This window comes from Harpia harpyja, chromosome 2, assembly GCF_026419915.1.
Source record: "Harpia harpyja isolate bHarHar1 chromosome 2, bHarHar1 primary haplotype, whole genome shotgun sequence".
NCBI lineage: Eukaryota > Metazoa > Chordata > Aves > Accipitriformes > Accipitridae > Harpia > Harpia harpyja.
Window position 1 is genome coordinate 38,962,453 of NC_068941.1, and position 13,312 is coordinate 38,975,764.

Sequence of the window (13,312 nt, forward strand, 5' to 3'; positions counted from 1 at the left end):
CAAAATCCTCAGCAGACAAACTGAATAGTTTTGGCAGATTTTGAGGGGGTTCTGAGTGTTAGTTGCATCAGCAAAATCAGGGAAGTCTCCAGCGATGCTGGGGAGTAGCTGCTTTGAAGGGAGAGCCTGGGCTTTTACATCTGTAGTGCAGAGAGGCAATGAAAAACAGAAAGTTACTGAAGAACAGAAAATCCTGAGTGTTGTGCGCAGCTAGCCCTGCTGCCTTGTATTGCTTTCATTGCCAGCCATCTCCTGGGCAGGCAGCAGTGGGGACATAGCTGCCAGCTTTGCCTGAGAAAGGGCTGTGAGGTTAAGCTCACACACATAACAAATGAAATTTCCAGGCAAAAAATTAACCTGGTCTCCTGCATGTAGCTCATCACTGGAAGATGAACATTTTTAATATGAAATATTGGCGATATTTCCCTTACCAAAATATGATAGCAAAAGCCACATTTATTGCCCTCCCATTTTTTCTTCCTTTCCACTGTTCATCTCCCTGGGGAATCCTGGAAACTCTTCCCTGCTTTCTGACAGTTGCCTGGAGTGACTGGCACTCCTGAAATAGCAGCAGCCCACAAACATTGGGCTGTGTTGCAAACTTTTCAGAAAGTTCAGCCCAGATTCAAGAGCTTGGGTTCTCTTTTCAGTTAATTTAAGTCTAAATCTTCGCTTCTGGCTAAGGTTGCCTCCTTACCATGTGTTAGCTAAGCTCACACAATATTGCCCAGTTCACAGCTGAATTCTAGTGGGGTCTTGATCCCTCTAAACCAGGGCTCCTGGCCTGCACTGGGCATGGAGGTGTAGCCAGACACAGTGGCTGGGTTATGCTGGTTTTCTAGGTCAGAAAATACAGGCTGAAATTTTTGAAGACTTTGGAATAGGGTAGACATCCTGCTAATATCCTCAGATGTGTGTCTCAACAGCAGCACAGGCTCCCACACTGATCTTGTCCCATGGGGATCCTACATGTCTTTAAGCATGCTGCAGTCCTGCCAGCTGCTGCCTGGACCTGCCTGGTTTTAAAAGTGTGTGCAGGTTTCACCAAGCATCATTTTTAGGACCATAGAGCTCACTATGGGATAGGGTAGCAATGCCATTCTCTCTCCTTGTAGAGCTGTTGATCTTTAGCAGTTTAATTGCTAAAGTTGACTCACAACCTGAGGTGGGGGCTGAGGTGGGGAGAGAAAGAGGGGAGAAACATTGCTTATCTGTTTGTAAAGCTCATCACTATTCTCACAGGGTTTCCAATGAAGTATTATTATTCTGCTGTAGGCTTGTTAAATTTTTTGGCGCTCTGACCTTCCCATGCCTCCGTATTTTAACTGTTTCCTTTGCTTCTGAGTTCTTTATAGAACGTCCCAGCAGCTGATGTTGGATAAAACACACAGCTCTCTATAACGTTTGGGACACAACACGCTGCGCTTCCCTGCTCTGGGTCAGTGTGACCACATATATCACCCAGCTTAAGTACTAACCACCCTGAAATATGGCTTTCTCAGAGGTGAAACAATCTGTGCAGTGGGGGTATTTAAATGTGTATGCTCGAAGTGAGACACCCACAGTCAATGAGTGTATCGAGACTGCCACAGCAGTGGTGTGCCAATGGCTCCACTGTTAATGCTCGGCTGGTTTCTTGGTTGGTTTTGTAGCCCCTAAGATTTTCCTTCCCAAACTGATAAGTACATTTAAAGATCTGTCTGACAAATTAGACCTGCAAAAAAATAAAGGGAAAGAACTTTGGTAAAAGTATATCACCAAGGTCAGAAAATACTTCCCTAAAAGCTAAGGAGAAGAAAAAAGTCGGGAATTGCCAAGCAGTCTACCTCCAAAATAATACTGGATGGTTTTGATGTACTGTGCCCTGTGAAAATGTAACGTTATGTAATCATCAGCATCAGTTCTCACTATAACCTCTAGTAACTAGAAACTGGCTTAAGGGAGAAACAGTGTGCATACAAACCTCCTAACAAGGTTGTCTGCACAGTCCGCGCATGCAAGCCCCAGTCAAGAAGGCTTTGCTATGCAAACAAAGGACTAGTCTCTCAAGAAAGTGCCTTCTAGAAAAATGGACCTATTCCCTGTTCTGATCTTCACAGCAGCCCACGCCTCTTACCTCCTGTTTTACTTCTAGCCCTGATCCAAAACATGCCAGCAGTCTATGAAATTAATGGACTTAAGCTCAGGTCTCCCCTGCTAAGACGGGATTGAGAAGAGGATGTTGTTCCTAAAGCATGGCAAGCAGGTTTCCTAAACGGGTTGGCACAGTGCTGGAATGGAGACCCTTTCTACACCAACCGAAAGTCTTTGGAATGCAATTTTGCTGAGATTTTAGAAAGAAGTATGTTATTTTTTTTCTTTTGATGAAGACAGGGTTTTCCTTGAGCCCCTCTTATTGATGTGGCAGGAGAACTGGAGGCAGGGGACCCGGTGTGAGATTAGAAACTGCATGACATCACTTACCGAGCCAAGACGACATGCCTTATGCATCCCTGCTGGTTGGCTGGTTGTGAAACTGCGGTTACCCTAGCCCACAAGGTGTAACTCTTTTCCTGCCTTGCAACCATTCCTTTTGCCACAAGATGGGGATATAAGCACGAGTTTAGGCCAGGTATGAGCAGGCTTCTTCCCTTGCAGGAATGAATGTCCGCGATCCTTGCCCACTCAGGGACCTCGGTTTGTTGCTATTATTTGGAGCGTGCATGCTGGCAAGATACGTTAATTCATAAATAATAGCTGGTGGTCTGCTTTGCTGTTATTGAGGGATGCCTGGGTCTGAAACAATTCTGTTTCTTATCTTTGTTGAAATTAAAACTTCTCTGTGATGTAGTCGGCCATAAACGATTTGAGCTCCTGCAACTCCATGTCAAATTTTAAATCATTGCAGCGATAGTAAGAGGCAAACCTCTCTCTAAAAATATCGGTGTGAATTTATGTCACTCAGTAGAGATTAGTGAGCTAACGATTAGTCAGCTAATAGCTGACTAGTGATTTATTCAGCTAAATCAGTTCTAAACTTACATAAGCTGCTTTATTTTCTGTTTCCAACTTCAAGAGTCATCAAGTACCCACAAGTGTTCCATCCCAAGTGGCCAAGGGAAGAAATCCAGGCTAAAATGTGGCTGGGGCAGGCCCTTGCCCTGCAGATGTGATGTTTAGCTGGCAGTGGTTGGCAGCTTGGCTGAAATGAGTAACAGGCTACATTTCATAGCATAGTAACGGGCAGCCCCTAGAAGGTTTTGGTAGAAAATGTCACATACATGTTTTCTTTATGTTGCTGTAATGAAGCCTCCCATTTCTTCTGAGCTAAGGGCAAGTGTTTATCATACTCAGCCATTCATTTAGCCAGCATTTTCTTAGGTCTTGCATAGATACAGGGGGTTGAAAGGGACTTGAGCACCCAAAATCCCATCTTGCATCATCCATGTTATGAGGTGATACATCCTTTCATCACCAGTTTGGGACCACTGATATCTTTGTGAATAGCTCTGATCACTCTCACAGGTCTGCTCCAGGAAGTGGGAACTCTACAGAGATCAAACACTGCAGCACTTTGATGAAATTTGTGTTTACAGTTATCTGGGGGGAAGGAAAGCAAAGAAGGAGAGGAGACAAGAGGAAGAAAATGAAACTTCAAGTACCAGAAGCCATAAACCTTAAAAAACCCCTCCCACACATACCCCCCAAAAATACTACATCAAAATGTAGGTACTGGACATGCTTCATTGTTTACCTACAATAAAAAATAATTTATTTATAAATTATTTTCCTATTTATCACCACTGATTATTTCTGTGCTTTCTTTTACTGTTTATACAATGAAGTACTCATCGTTCAGAATATTCTACGTTCAGAGAAGCCGCATGTAGTAATGAGTGACTCCAACAAATGTTGACTTTTTCTGAAGGAAATTTTGTATAAATAAAGTAGCATGTCATAGATAACAAGATAATGTTGGCAGCAGAACAACATTATTCAGGCTTGATTAAACTGTAAATTGTGTTGCAAGAACAAGAATTTGGTTTTTTTATGTTACAATCATAACTTTCATATCAGATTTCTCCTTCTCCCTACATCCTCCCCTGCCTTGAAGGGCAAAGGTGATGTGAAGACATTCAAAATTATCCTGCCATTTCTGTAGGGTTTACATTGGAAAAGAGCCACGCAACAAAGCCCTGCCCCATCTGTCAGTGAAAGAGCTCTCAAAAACGCTGGTTTTAATCTTCTGTCCTCCATGTGCTGGTGGCTTTTGGTATTTCTCCATTTGGACAACACAATGAAATGAAAGCAAGCTAGTCCCCTTCACTTTCTGGTTTTCATGCAGAAGTGCAAGGTAGCCATGTATTTGTTCACGAAAGCAAGCAAGCAAACAAAAAAAACCCATTTACATTAGTTTTAGATATTTAAGACCTTTAATCTGTTTACAAGAACAACATCCTGGGGAAAGTCATCCTTCTGACTCTGAAACCCAGTGTATTTTGGTCTAGTGTTCCTGAAGGGCAGGCACTATCATTAACAAGCAAAGATATGCAGAAAGCTGATCAAATTGGAGCCAGTGGGGGAGAAAGCAGCATTTTGCCTGCCTGCTTGGAAAAGTTAGTTTGTTTATTTATTTATATTTATTTTGTGTCCTGTGGGCACCTGGGGGAGTGGGATGCAGGGCCCTGCTGCTAGCCCTGACCGCTGGCAGGCTGAGCCCAAGTGCTGGCACCATCGCCAGCCTCTGTGCATCTTTCTTTGTAACGCAGGTGTAGGCTATGTTACTGAGGAGTAAAATCCTCAGGAGCGGTTTGGCTGCAGGGCAGCCTGCACTGCATTTAGGCAGAAATTGTGTAACACTCTTTGTGCTTTTAGTCTCCCACATACGTTTAACAACTACCCTGATTTTTAGTATGACTTCATGCAGGCACAGCGATTTGCCTGGGCAAAAGTTAAGTGCTGTAATGTAGTATTGGTTTGGGGAGGGGGGTGACATTTCTGTGTTGTGCTACAAGCAGCAGCACTCCTGTTCCTGGTACTCCATTGCTGTTTTAAAAATCCAGCTTTGCCTGGATCATAACCTAAATTATCACACAGTCCTGCGATGGTACCATTTCTCTGCACAGCGAAATTACTTAGATCACCAAATCCTCAAATGTCAAACAGTTTTGCATGGACATGTTTAACTTTGTAATTAGGTAAGCCTGAAGAAGCTTGGTATTATTTTAAATAATTTTGTAATTAGTATGACTGTCTTCATCTCATTGATTCAGTAGGCTGATAACCCCACTGCTTAAGTATACATTAATTTTGTACTCAGCTATTTGATAGCTCTTTGTTTTTCCTTTTTTCCTTACCCCTATAGTTGTATTTTACTGAGCCAAAGCAGTTCAGTAATACTTCAATACTTCACACAGATGTCTTGATCAAAGTGAATCACATGCTTTTTATTGCATGCTTTTTTTTTTTTTTTAAAGAATAGGTGTCTTGTTATTGCTTTTTGGATGAGAAGTTCCGGTTAGTTACATAATGCTAGAGAAACCTATCAGCCAGATGCGTAGGTCTGGCAATTTCCAGCTGCTATTGCATGCTTCTTGATTTCTTCATCTGTCTCCTCTCACCTGCAGCTGCCAGGTCTTACACCATGCTGGACACCGGACTATGCCCCATATTTAGTTGGACTGGCCTTCTCATGAGTGCCCTGGAAGGTCACGGCAAGTGTCCTGCGGCTGGCTATTAGGGCTAGCCAGGAGAGAACAGAGTAATGTTCAAGGATGCCAGAGCTGGCAGTAGACATTTCTTTCACAGCAGCCTGCTTTTATGCGGGCTGTTGTGAAATGAGTGCTGAATTCTGATGTCACAGTGGAAATGATGAATAATAGTCAGGTTAAAGCAACATAATTGCATAGCAGAGATAATGGGATTATTCACAGAAGTGGAGTCAGGAAGTTCCTTTGAACTTCTAACACTACCCCAGCTGTTCTTTCCCTCTGGGAATGTTGTTTCAACATCTGACGTTAAATGCCTTATTTGTAAACAAGCAGAAGGGAAAAAAAATTTTTTTTTTCCTTTCTTGATTCATTGCATGATTTTATTAGCTGTTACGTGGCATTAGAGAGTAGATGATGGAGGTGTGTATCTCAGCCAGAGAATATATTCAGTTGGCCCCCCTTGAAAGAAAGGCATGTTAAAAAGCCATCAGGCACTTCTTGCACACAGATCGTAACTGGGTAGCTGAGAACTATAAGAAACAACTGTGTGACCAAAGGTAGGCAGGCGTGGTATGTCATAAAAGCTAGTGATACTCAACTTGTGGGTCTCATAGACTTTTTATCAGTCTTTCACAATGCGTTTGCTCTGATTTGAGCTCTCATGGCTCTAGACATATTTATGACAAGTTGCACAAATGTTCATCCTGCAGTTGTACTGCCCATGCAGCATAAAATTCCTCAGGAGTAGAAAAGGGAAGAGACAGTGGTTTGATGCAACACCTTAGCCAGAGAACATGAAATGGCATAATGAGGATCTCATACAGATGTGTGCTTTTTTGTTGCTGGGTTTTGGGAATTTTTTGTTTCTCTGTGACAGGCATGACTGCTTCTGATTTTTTTGTTTTCTAAGGGTTTTTCTGAATTGCTTACAGGAAAACAGTGAAGGTTTCCTGAGTAGGGTGCAACCTACAGTCAAATACTACAGCACATCTTGGCTGAATTCTGTGGTGCCAGAAGTACCTACTGGTGTTCCCCATTCATCACACCTTTCTTTTGAACAGTCATCCTGAAGGGCGGTGGTTCAGTGAAGGGAGAGGAGGAAGATCAGGATATATAGAAACATGTCTCTGTGGGAAGGGTGGAAGGTGCAGGAAGGAATCCACTTACTTCTAGGCTGGGGTTAAGGAAAAGTTCAGGTAAATCTTATTCTGCCCTGCACAGGAGAAGCTGGCCCTGTGGGGTGCTGATGAGGAAAAGTTAGGTGGGGACAAAGGCACTGAGGAAGTTTCAGTCCGGTTTCCATTCTTCTGCCACACAGGAGATGAGTCTGCTGGCCTTCAGCTCTCTCAAGACTTCAGGCAAGTACGGGAAGTGTCTATAATAACCCAGAGAAAAGTTACCAGCATGTCACAGCCCCAGGTGCTCCAGTGACTTAACGGAAGTGTGACCTTCCCGGCTCTGATGTGCTGTGGTGGAAAAATACTGTACTCCAGCCAGAATACTGGGTTTGGGGCTGCTCCCGCTAGCGCTTGTCTTCTGGTGTTGCTTTTTATAGAATGAGAATGTACCTGCTGCCTCTCAACATACATTTATAAAAGCCTTAATGCCGTAGCTACTGTTCACTGTGGGGTCATGTCTGAACTCTTCACCCACATAGTCTCCAGGGAGTTGCAGTTTCTCATCGTTCACTCTCCAGATTACAGTTTGAAGCATGCCATTGGGTTTTACTGCGAAGCTGCAATTAGGACTAAGAAGAGAGCTGTGTGTGATTTATGTGCAAAGCATGTTAGAGGCTTACAGTAAAGAGGGAGATAGAGGAGGAGGAGGATGTTACATCAGCTCACTTTGAGAGTCCCATAGTGGACTTAAAAGGAAACACTAATGCCATAGTCTAACTTTCAGTTGTAAACTCGCAAACTGGGCAAGTAGTCATCTGAGGTCAGTTAGACTGGCTTAGAGAGGAAACAGAAACTGAGTATGAAGGAGATTTTGACTGCAGTACTTAATAAAAAATGAATTGTGAATGAAAACTTGAATCAGCAGGTAACATTTTCCCTCTGATGGAGAGCTCGATAAAAAGGTCTTCTTCCTCCCTTTTTCTCTACTTGGACAGACTTTCTTTTGTCCCTGTACCAGAGGCAGGTATTTCTGAGAGGCACTTCCAAAGACCTTCGCTCCTACTCAAATGCCAAGGCCCTGCTGAGCAATGCTTGCATCTGAGCAGATACAGAAATAAACATGTGTGTACGCGCTTTTCTTCCACAAAAAAGGGTCAAACACTTGAAACACCGCAACTCCACAGTTCTGTTTTGAAACGTGCTTTAAATCTCTAGGAAAAACACTGCTTCCAGCCTGTGGTGTCCAGGAGCAGGGTGCCGGGGGAAAGAATTCCTCTTCCCGCCGCTGCCATGACGTGACTGCGAGCAGTTGCTAGCTGTGTGGGGTGTCCTCCCCCTCCCCTTTTCACTTTAACCTTTCTCTTATTTCACCAACATACCCTCGATGGAAGATCACAGGGGGAGCATGTTTACACCGCTTCACACTTTCTAAATTCAGGCCCAGTATTGCACTGCGTTGTGCTCTGCTGGGCCCTGGCACGCCTGGCTCTGCCGTCGGAGGGAGGCTTCCTTGGCACGGGGGTTTGTTGTTGCCTCGCCGACTTGACTCCACACGACGCTGGCCGGCTCTGGGTTAACCTTTAAGCGTGCGAGGGCAGGAGACGCTCGCGATTTTCACCACAGCCCCGCTAACGTGACGCGGCTGGAAGCGGGTTTTGTGGTGACAGTGTCAGCGGCGGCCCGGTTCTGACCGAGCCCAGGCTCTCACACAGGCGGAGCGTCTCCTCCTCCCGCTCGGCGCCAAGCGGCAGCCGCCGTCTGCCTGGCCTGGGGTCGCGGTCATGGGGGGGGGGGGGGGGTCGCCCGGCGCAGCCGCGGGGCCTGCCCCTCGTCCGCCATCACACGGGGAGCCTTCGTGAAGGAGAGCCCTCTTCGCCGAGCCCTCCCGGCGGCTCCCGCGGGAAGGGGCGGGGGGCAGGCCCCGCTCCCGCCGCAGGCCGCGGGGGCGGGCCGGCAGGGCGGGCGGGCGGCACCCTGGGGCCGGGCCTCCCGCCTTGAGGGGGCCGCCGGGCCCAGCGAAGGCGGGCGCCCAGGGCGGGCTGCGGGAGCCGGCCCGGCCGCCGGTCGGCATGGGGGCCGGCGCGCTGGCCATACGCGTGAGTAGGGGCTGGGCAGTCGGGCCGGGAGGCCGGTGGACGGGGGCGGCGCTGCCGGGGGAGCGGCTGCGGAGCGCGGCCGGGCCGCGGGGGGGGGGGGTGGCTGCCGCCTCCCTCCCGCCCTCCGCCGGGGTCCCTTGCGGGGCGGGGGGGAAGAGGGGACGGCCTGCGCCCGGTGCCTTTTCCCCGTCCCGAGTGCTCTCTCTCCTTCTCCCCTCTCGGCAGCTGCCGCTCCTTTGGGAAAGGCGAAGATTAATAAAGGCGATTCCAGGCTTTTTTCTTTTTTTTCTTTTTTAATTTTTTTTAAGCCAGCGAGCAACTGCACTGTATCATTCCCTGTGTTGAGGTTGTTGGATGAGCTGAAAAAGTGCGTCCCTGTGGCATATAAATAGCTTTTCTCAACTCCAGGCATGTTGTCTGGGCGGCACTTCACGCGGTGTCGTGCAGAGATGATTAAGTTGCCTTTTCCAGTGTTGGTGATCAGTAACATGGAGATCAGTAACAGTTGCATTAATATTTGGACAAATTTTCCCTGTGTAAAGTCAGATCTTCCATCTATAAGATCATACAACATTGAACTCTGTGTTTCAGAGCTGTTTTGAGTGGGCGATTTCATTTTGATTTGGGGTAGATGAATATTTTGGATAATTATGCGTAATTTTTTGTTCCTAGTTAGTGCTTCCTCTCCAGATCCTGAAACAATCTGAAAAATTTCCTCTGCTGTTCCTGTGGGCATGGGAAATGTCTCTTGGTTCTCTTGCAAATTTAAATCGCAAGTTTCCCCAAGTAAATCCAGCTCTGTGACTCAGGTTTTTGAATGCTGAAATGGAAACAGGCTGGAAACCTGTAATTGAGCAAGATTGTGAAGCTAATTGGAGGCCTTAGTTGGAAGAGCTCTCTCTGAGCATCACAGCTGCTCAGAAACTGCTGAAAGGATTTTTGCTATCTTCTGAATTTTAACCCAGGCTACGTGATTTTTGCCTTGGCATGTGTCTGCCTGGAGTGAAAGTCATATATTATTCATTTAATCCTGAATGGGAACATCTCTTTTTAAAAGAGATGGGGTATTTTAATAAGTCAGTTAAATTGTCATTCAAACACTGATGCATGTACAGTTTATCGTATATACTTATAAGGTGGTCACAGTAATGCTGGGTTTATTTATATATTGCAATTCTGTTTCACAAATAATAAACATATTTATGACATTTATACAAGCAACATCTTTTGTAAAGATCAGTGTTGCATAGGACCTGGGACTATAGAACACACACGTGTTCCCAATAGTTGTGTTTAATGGGAAAAACACAGAAAGTGAGTGAAGTAAACTGCCAGATCATTTTATATCTGAAGAAGGACAGTCATGTCCGATGTAGGTGTTCATGTTGCTTACAGACTGCAGTAAAAATACTGTCTCACAAATGAAGAGATTTCAAGGGTTTGTTTAAAATAAAAGGTGTATGCCTTGCTAAAATCTGTCTTAACCTAGTCAAGCACCAAGCCCTAGACAAGAGTCTGAGCACTTCTTCGTGTTACTGTACAATGTTTTCTATGTGGAAGGTTTCTACTACCTGTTTGTTAATAAAACACAGGAGGAATAAGCTCATTTTTAAGCATCACGCTAGCGGTGGACTTTTTAAACAAATAGATTGAACTCCATGGTAGCAGTGGTCCCTGGTTCGTGCAGTGTGATGTCAGAAACATGACGAAATTCATCAGTAGAAAAACTTAGGGTTTTTTTGTTTGGTTGGTTGGGGTTTTTTGAGTGAGGTTTGCTGAGTTGTACTGTGTTTGTCCGTATTAGTGAAATAATGCTTAGGTATGTATGGAAATCACAGCTGTGGTGAGTGATACTGCTGCTGCGCCTTGAGCTGTCTTTCCAAACGTGCAATACTGTATGCTGATTCAGATTTCTGCCTATTATTGATTCTATAAATTAATCCTATATTACGTTATTCCCTTGGGTTTTATTGGCTATGCTCTCATGTTTTCTCCGTCACTGCAACTCAAAACTTGGGAGAATGTTGTGCCTCCGGAAGAACCTATGGGATGTATGCAATTAAGGGTTTATTGTGGAGTGGTTTTTCCACTCCCCTTATTATGTGTGATTAGATTACATAGTCGCTTTCTAACCTTAAAACCTCGGTAATTAAATTTCAGACTTAGCAGATACTAAACATAATGTAAAATCTTTCATAAGGATTCATCTCGCCTGACAGTGGCCAAAATGAATCCCTAGGGAACAGCATCTGGAAGAAGGGTACAGCGAACCTTCCCCAGAGTATTCTCCCAGACTCTGACAGGCATCCTGGAGACAACCTGAACTAATGGTGGTGTATTGGGATTTTTCATGTTCATGTTTGTCCAGTTGCTTTTGTAACCCATGTGAACTGCATGAGTTACAACAGCAGTCTCCTGTGATTCCCGATTGTTACTCCAGTAACAAGCGTGCATACAGAAGTGTGTCTTTCTCCCTTACCTTAACTACAGACTACTTACACTCTTTTCCTGTTAGTTACTTTTCTGTTTTTTTCTCTGTTCATTTTTATTTTCCTACTTCACAGAGGTTTTCATGTGGATTAAAAGGAAGTAAGACAAAAACCTTATTCTGGAGCATAGAAGCCAGTTTTGATGGATGTGCTTACGTTGTGACTATGCAGCCTTCTGCAACAAATGTGACTAATGCAGTTTTTTTCTTCTGCTCCTTTAAGCAAAGCAAATCAACTGTGAGATTGAAGGAGGACATGAAAAAGATAGCTGCACTTCCACTGAACAAGCAGAGGGACACGACCTGTCCAAAGGTGTTTGGTGTGAGCCTTCTGGAGCTCCAGCAGCAGGGACTGAGCAAGAATGGCATCCCAATAGTTGTGTGGAATATAGTCGAGTACCTCACCCAGCATGGTAAGCTTAATGGAGTCACTTTTGCTTAGTAGCACTCTTTATGTAAGACTCTTCACAGGGAGGGATCCATCTTTTTTTGTGGTATGGGGGCTAAATAAGGTTGCGGCACTAACCACAGGCAAAGAATATTACTGTATGTGGTTTGCTTCTTTTTTTTTCTGCCTTGATGCTGAACTTACTTTTTAATAGGATATTTATAAAGGTAAACTATAGTGTTATGAAGCAGCACATTCTCATAAACAAGCTGTTCAGTTTATAAATTGAACGTATTCCATTTGTGAAGGTTTCTGTCTTTTTCTAGTTGCAAAACATTTGTCTTCAACACTTTCTGACAGTGAGAAGACATAAGTATCTATATAGAGATACGTGCACACATGCCCCTCATCAGAGAACATTACTGAATAGGAATACATGTTTTTACAGATTTTCAGATAGATTCCAGTTACTGTGAATCTCCTTGAGGAAGTAGGTATCCAATTCTGAGCTTTTCTTTGCTTTCATTTAATAGGATTTTAGTTCCTGTTGTTGAAATACATCTCTTTGCAGAAATCTAGAGCACCATTGGTGCACAGATATATTCTGTGGCAGTTGTTAAGCAACGGAAAAGATTTTATGGAGGTAATTTCATCTTGTAATAAGCTGCATCTGGTTGTACCATAAGGTTTTTCTTTTAGCTACTCAGTAATGATAATGCAATTGCAGAGCCTTAGATTCCTTGTCTGTATCTTGATAGACCCTCGGAAGCTGAGAGATGCAAACATGGCTTGAAAGTTAGTTTGGACTAAGGCACAGTGCAAATTTAAAACGTGATCCTGCCTTTATACAGCAGCATCTTGCTTGATCCACTTGCCTTAAAGTGGTCTGCTAGAACAAGGAAAGAGCAAGGATGGAAAAAGTTTTTGCATCATTTAAGGTTTAATCAAAACCAGAAGCTGAGAAACACTCTTGACTACAAGTTGTGGGCTGTGCTCTGTATTCCATAAAAAAATCTGAATGCCGCACAACTGTGTCCCAAATATGAACTAAACAAGCCAAGTCCTCTACTCTGCAGCAAGAGTAGCTAGGCTTCTGAATGCCAAGGTGATTATCCAGCCCCAATAAAGATACAATCCATTCTCTTTCTCAAAAGTGCAAGCAAGATCTCAAAGATGTCCTCTTACATGGGAAGTTCTTGAAATGGGTGTTCTGTGCTTGCCTAAGGTTTGTTTTGTGAAATAATGGTGAAGTTAACTGTGAAGGCAATTTTAACAAAGTCCCAGGTATGAATTCAAAGTATTAGGAGGCAGAGTGTTGTGTGAATCGTGGTTACTGTTTGTTCCGTATTGTCTTACAACTCCTATTCTGTGAAGATGTTTTAATAGATACTGTAGGGCTTTTTAAAGCCAGACCTTTTCAGAGTCTCTCTTCTAGTTCATGAGGAACTGACTACCCATTCGAAAAAGCTGAGCCGACTGTTGGGTAGCTACATCCTTGAACTAAGTTTGCATTAAGCTGCCTATTTTCAAAT

The 13,312-nt window shown here is 44.2% G+C and overlaps 1 protein-coding gene across 6 annotated transcripts in view; it reads left to right on the forward strand.

Moving 5' to 3' along the window:
- Positions 1-8,774: 8,774 nt before the first annotated feature.
- Positions 8,775-13,312, forward strand: part of FAM13A (family with sequence similarity 13 member A) — a 134,714-nt gene continuing 130,176 nt past the window's right edge. For 4 of the 6 annotated variants that reach the window (XM_052776486.1, XM_052776495.1, XM_052776505.1 and 1 more), the window contains exons 1-2: positions 8,782-8,904; positions 11,616-11,805. In XM_052776486.1, coding sequence (XP_052632446.1) covers positions 8,878-8,904; positions 11,616-11,805 — 217 coding nt within the window. In that variant the 5' untranslated portion in view covers positions 8,782-8,877. Of the gene's footprint in view, positions 8,905-11,108; positions 11,238-11,615; positions 11,806-13,312 lie in introns of those variants that run through there. The other 2 variants (XM_052776524.1, XM_052776480.1) reach the window with 2 other exon arrangements.